We start from the raw sequence: 6,011 nt of genomic DNA on the forward strand, positions 1-6,011 counted from the left end.
CTCCGGCCTGGGCCCCGCCCCTCGGTCCTGCAGGAAGCCCGCGGGGCAGCCACAGCCTCAGGCCGGCAGCCAGAGCTGCCTGTCCCACCCTCTGTCCCCCTGCTGCTGGACGGGGTCCAGACCCCAGGCTCAGGCTGGGCGGCACAGTCTCACCTCGAAGGTCCCTGGAACTCCCCCAGCCCTGTCTCGGCCGCTGTCCGCCACCTCCTCTCCCAGTGGCCGTCCCAGGCGCTTTAGCTCTGCAGGTCCCTCCACCTGGGGTGCCCCTCCCGCCTCTCCAGTCCACTCACCCTTCATGGCCCAGTGTCAGCCCTCCCTCCTCCTCCAGGCGGTCCTCCCTGCCCAGGGGCCTGGTCTGCTCCCACCCGCCAGGCTCCTCCTGAGAGCTGCAGCCTGAGCACCCAGACACCCAGAGGGCGGAGATCCAGGGAGCCTCCAAGCTGTACCGACCGCCAGGCACTCAGCCAGGGGAGGGGGCCCACAGGCCGCCCCGGGCCAGGCGGTGGGGTCCTGAGGGACAGGTCCAGGCTGGCCCTGTGCTCAGCCCGCACCTGCCCCCCAGGTACATCGAGAACCCGCTGCTGCTGGACGGGAAGAAGTTCGACGTGCGCTCCTACCTGCTCATCGCCTGCGCCATGCCCTACATGGTCTTCTTCGGCCACGGCTACGCCCGCCTCACCCTCAGCCTTTACGACCCCGAGTCCCCAGACCTCAGTGGCCACCTGACCAACCAGGTGAGGGTCCCCCCGGCAGCCCTGGGACGAGATCACGGCTCAGAAGCAGAGAGGAGAGGCCAGTGCAGACCTGCTCAGACCCAGAGCTGTCCAGCCCCGAGGGGGCCTAGGCGGGCCCTGCCTGCTGTTGGCATCGCCTCTCATCTTCGGCCACTGCAGGGCACCTGGTGACGTGACCGAGAGCCCTGCACCCACCCACTGCAGCGTGGCTCCCGCTGGGCGCAGGGGAGGTGTCGAGGGGGCAGGAGCCGGGGAGGGGGTCTCTGTGAAGACCTCAAGGAGAGGCCAGAGGTCTCCGTGGAAGGGTTGCAACGGGGAGTCGAGGCTGAGCCCTCCGTGAGGATCAGTGGGGACTTGGGGGCCGAGGAGGTCTCCATGGAAGAAGGTGTTGGGGAGGGTCTCGGCCCCCAGGTTGCCGCCGGATGTCCAGGGGGGCAGGGCCTCTGGGGGCTCCGGGGAGATGGCCTCCAGGCGCCACACCCTTCCCCCCAGTTCATGCAGAAGAAGAGCCCCCTGTACGTGCTCCTGAAGGAGAACACGGTGTGGAGCATGGAGCAGCTCAACCGGCACATCAACGACAAGTTCAGCAAGACCAAGGGCCTCCCCCGCGACTGGGTCTTCACCACCTTCACGGTCCGTGAGCGCCTCGCCCCACCCCATGGGGGGGAAGGGTCATGACCACGTAGGGATGTGCGGGTGGGCAGTGTCCCCTCAGTACTGGAGGGGGCGGGGGCGCGTCTGTACGAAGGAGCGTGTCTCCGGAGGCATCTCAGGCTCTCCCCCCCTCGCAATAGCTCACGTTCCCACCTCCACAGCCTCGCCAACACGCTCCCTTTTTAAAAAAGAAAGAAAAGTGTTAGTGACGCGGTATCTCGTGGGTCTGATCTGCGTTGCACTAATGATCATGATGCTGAATCTCTTTCCGTGGGTTTGCTGGCCGTCTGGCATCTGCTTGAGAAAACTTTCTGTTCCGACCCTCTGTCCTTCCTTGTTCAGCTCTTCACGCTCCGGATGCTGAACCTTATCAGACGTGTGACCTGCAGCCGTGTTCTCCTGTTCTGAGTCCTTTTTTCACTTTCTTAATGACGTCCTTTTCTGGACAAAAGTTTTAGATGTGGAATGAAGCGCAATTGATCCGTCTTTGGTCATTCATGCCTTTGAGGTCATATCTAAGAGTCCATTGCCAAGTCCAAGCTTGCAAAGATTTATACGTATGTTTTCTTTTACAAGTTTAAAGAAATAAATATTTCAGAGAGGAAGGGGGAGAGAGAGAGAGAGAGAGAGAGAGAAACATCAATGGTGAGAATCATCGATCCGTGCCTCCTGCACGCCCCCTACTGGGGATCGAGTTGGAAACCCGAGCATGTGCCCTGACAGGGAATGGAACCGTGACCTCTTGGCTCATAGGTGGATCGTCAACCACTGAGCCACTCGGGCCAGGCGAAGGACATACTTGGTATGACTCCAGCCCTTTAAACAATTACCGGAACTTGTTTTGTGTCCTAACAATGTCTGTCCTGGGCGACGTTCCGTGGGCACCTGAGAAGCATGTGCCTGCTCTCGGGCGGAGGTTCCGCAGATGTCTGTTAGGTCTCGATTTATATTGTTGTCAAGGCTTCTCTGTACTTGTCGATCTTGTCCACATGCCTGTCCACCCCGGGAAGTGGGGTATTGAGGTCTCCACCTGTTGCTGTTGAATTGTCTGTGTCCCTGCAATGCTACTGGCTTTTGCCGTATGTGTTCTGAGGCTCTTGATGTGTCATTATAAAATGTACTTTTTCCCTTACTATCCTCAATTTTTCTCTTAAAATCAGCTTGCTGTTAGAATAGTCACTCCAGCTCCTTTTGGCTGCTGCTGCTATGACATCTCTTTTCCCACCTTTTTACTTCCAACCTCTCTGTGTCTTTGATGCGAAGTCTCACAGACAGTGTATCTGAAGGGGCTTTTCTGCGTTTGGCCAGCCTGTCTTTTATTTGGAAAGCGTGACTTACATTCAGCATAGTTACTGTGAAGGTGGGGTTTACACCTGCTATTTGCTCTGTATCTTTTTTGCTTTTCAATTCTTCTGTGTGACACGGGTATGTATAGGGTGTCCCCCAAAAATGTATACACACTTTAACAGCTGATAGCTCAATTTTGAAACTGGATTGTATTCTAATAAACACCACCTTAATAATTATTCAGTGTGTCCGTAAAAAATACTTTTGGGACACCCTATATTTTGTAATGTAGCATTTCTAGAGTAATTTCTTTTGCCATGTATATATTTAAATAATTCTTTATTGTTGAAAGTGTTACATATGTCCCCCTTTTCCCCTCATTGACCCCCTCCAGCCCGCCCCCTATATATATTTTAAAGATCTGTATTGATTTCAAAGAGGAAGGGAGAGGGAGAGAGAGATAGAAACATCAATGATGAGAGAGAATCATTGGCCGGCTGCCTCCTGCACCCCCGACACTGGGGATCGAGCCTGCAACCCAGGCATGTGCCCTTGACCGGAATCGAACCCGGGACCCTTCAGTCCGCAGGCTGACGCTCTATCCATTGAGCTAAACTGGCTAGGTCCCTCACACTGGATCACCTCATGGACCTCACTTCGGACAACCCATATCTACTGCTAAGCCCCTCTGTGGATTGTAAATGTCAGTCGTTAAACTTTTTGCCTCCAGAATTTACACTAGGGTCCCTTTGACACTTTCTGTCTCTTCCTTGATAGTCTCTAGTCTCACACGTTCCTAGCATTCTTTCCAAGTGAGGTCACCCAGGGGGCCCCAGACCGGACACAACCAATAGCTACAGCTCTTGGCCAGCCAGGCCCAGCCTGCTCTCTCCTGCTGAGGTGCTGGCTTTTCTAGAGGCTGCGCGGAGCGGGGAGGGGGTAAATCTGACCAGGACCCGAAGTGCACGAAGCTCAGTCACCAGAATGCCAGACTTGGCTCCTCAGGTTGCTGCCAGCCTTTCTGACAAAGTGCATTCTGACCATTTTGCCGGGTTGGTTTCTTATTGTTGTTTTTCGGGGGGAGAGGGGGCAGGTGCTGCGTTTATGGAGTGGCCTGTTCTCAGATGTCCTGCCTCTGGGATTTTCACTCACGTTCTTGTCTCTTGATCCCACTCCAGTGAGGCGTCTCCCTGTTGTGCCCCTTGAAACACTCCTCAAGGTCACGGTGACCTTCGCGTTGCCAAACCCAGGGGTCAGATCCCAGCCCTTCCGACAGAGCGGCTCACTCCCTGCGCCTTTCCGTGGCTCCAGGGCCTTGTCCCCTCCGCCTGGCCCCTCGCCTCCCAGCCTCTGCTCCCTGGAGGCCCAGGGCTCAGCAGACACCCTGCCCTTTACCTACACCCACTGGTGTTGAGGCTCCAGCTTCAGATCCCGCCTGTAAGCCGGGTCCCGTCTCACCATCCGGCCTCACCTCTGTCCTGAACCTGAGCCTCCCCTCCAGGTCCGTCAGCACTGGGTCTGCAGCTCATGGACACCCCCCGCCCCCCGCCGCCATGGTCCCCCGGCCCCTGCTCAGTTGATGGGGGCTCCGTCCTCCCAGGGATAACCCTTCTCCCCGTTTTTCACAGCTCACACGTCCTTGGCCGGGCTCTCCCTCAAAATATATTCAGAACCTGTCCCACCACCTCTAGCCCCTCAGTCTCTCTGGGCACAGCAGGGGGAGGGCCCTGGGAGGGCCTGGGCCACAGGTGCCCCTCCTCGGCTCCACCCCCAGCAGCTCTGATCTGAGGGGAAAGTCAATGTCCTTCCCAGGCCCCCATGGGGTACGGCTGCCACCGGGTCTCCTGCACCCCCCGCCCCACCCCCACAGCACCTCCTTCCCGTCTTCAGTCTTCAGTCCTGGCCACTATCTCCTCCAGAAGGCCCCCAGACCACACCTCCTTTTACACCACAAAAGCCACACACCCCCACCCGCCCTAGAGGGATTGGCTCAGTGGGTAGAGCGTCGGCCTGCAGACCAAAGGGTCCCGGGTTCGATTCCGGTCAAGGGCACATGCCTTGGTTGCGGCTCCTCCCTGGCCCGGGCCCTGGTCAGGGCTCGTGCAGGAGGCAACCAATCACATCGATGTTTCTCTCTGCCATTCCCTCGCTCTCCCACTCTCCCTAAACATCACTGGGAAATACCCCCGGGTGAGGATTAACCCCCACAAAAAGCCACCCCAGAACTCAGCTCCACTCTCTTAGCTGCATTTTCTCCATCCGCATTGATTGCTCAACCTCCTGTGCCAAGCGTACGATGGTCTACGGGTCACATGTGTTGTCTCTCCTGCCGTGAGGGACTGTCCAGGGGCAGACACTCCTGTACCCGCACCCGCCACATGGCCAGAGCGCCACACGTCTGCTGAATGAATAAAACGAGAGTGACTGAGTTTCCGGCTGTAAGAGTGTGAACATGTGGGCAGGCAGGGGTGGCTCTGCAGGTGAGGGCACAGGTGAGGGCACAGGTGGACTTTCAGCTGAGGCCCCATTAGGACTGCAGGCGAGGGGGTATGGTCATGGCTGTGGGGCCTGGAGTGTCGTCAGTGCCGACAGTGACCGCCGGTCGCCCTGCCTGCCCCGCCCACAGAAGCAGATGCAGCAGATCATGGCCCACTGCTTCCTGGCTGTCAAGTCCAAGCTCGAGTGCAAGCTGGGCTACTTCGACCTCATTGGCTGTGACTTCTTGATCGATGACAACTTCAAGGTGCCGTGGGGCATCCCAGGGCAGTGGGGCCTGGCGGGCAGGTGCAGGGCACGGGGGCATCTATGCCCAGCCTGACCACCAGACAGGCCCTGGGGTGGACCCTGCAGTCCGACCTCCCCAAGCCCCACGGGGTGGAGGTGGGGGGTTCCATCAGGTTTCGCTCCCCCTGCAGCGGGGCAGCCTCCAAGGCCAGATCCTTAGAGTCTCAGCCCCTTGGGCAAATACGGGGAGTGAGGCCACCTGTCCCCGGTCACCTGCTTACCAGGGGCCAGGGCCTCAGGCTCCCGCAGGCCAAGTGGCAGCTGGGGCAGGATGCTGACCCATGTTGGGCCCAGGTGTGGCTGCTAGAGATGAACTCCAACCCCGCCCTGCACACCAACTGCGAGGTCCTGAAGGAGGTGATTCCTCGCGTCGTCATGGAGACCCTGGGTGAGGCCCTGCCCAGGCCCGAAACCCTCCAACCGCCTGCTCCACTGCCTGCCCATCCCACCTTCTGCCCAAGCTCAGATGCCTACACACCCAGCTCTCCCACATCCCAGGCGCCTGCGCGTCCCCGTCCCCAAGGAAACCCTGCCCCCACCCCCCAACCCCTC

General features: G+C 58.7%; 1 protein-coding gene across 1 annotated transcript in view; it reads left to right on the forward strand.

Moving 5' to 3' along the window:
• TTLL10 (tubulin tyrosine ligase like 10) overlaps nt 1-6,005 on the forward strand; it is a gene marked incomplete at its 3' end in the record, with an annotated part of 23,307 nt that extends 17,302 nt beyond the window's left edge. Inside the window, 4 exon segments of the mRNA XM_015569673.1 lie at nt 433-734; nt 1,227-1,367; nt 5,302-5,418; nt 5,754-6,005. Coding sequence (XP_015425159.1) covers nt 433-734; nt 1,227-1,367; nt 5,302-5,418; nt 5,754-6,005 — 812 coding nt within the window.
• Between the last annotated feature and the right edge of the window lie 6 nt (nt 6,006-6,011).

This window comes from Myotis davidii, unplaced genomic scaffold (genome assembly GCF_000327345.1).
Source record: "Myotis davidii unplaced genomic scaffold, ASM32734v1 scaffold586, whole genome shotgun sequence".
Classification (NCBI taxonomy): Eukaryota; Metazoa; Chordata; class Mammalia; order Chiroptera; family Vespertilionidae; genus Myotis; species Myotis davidii.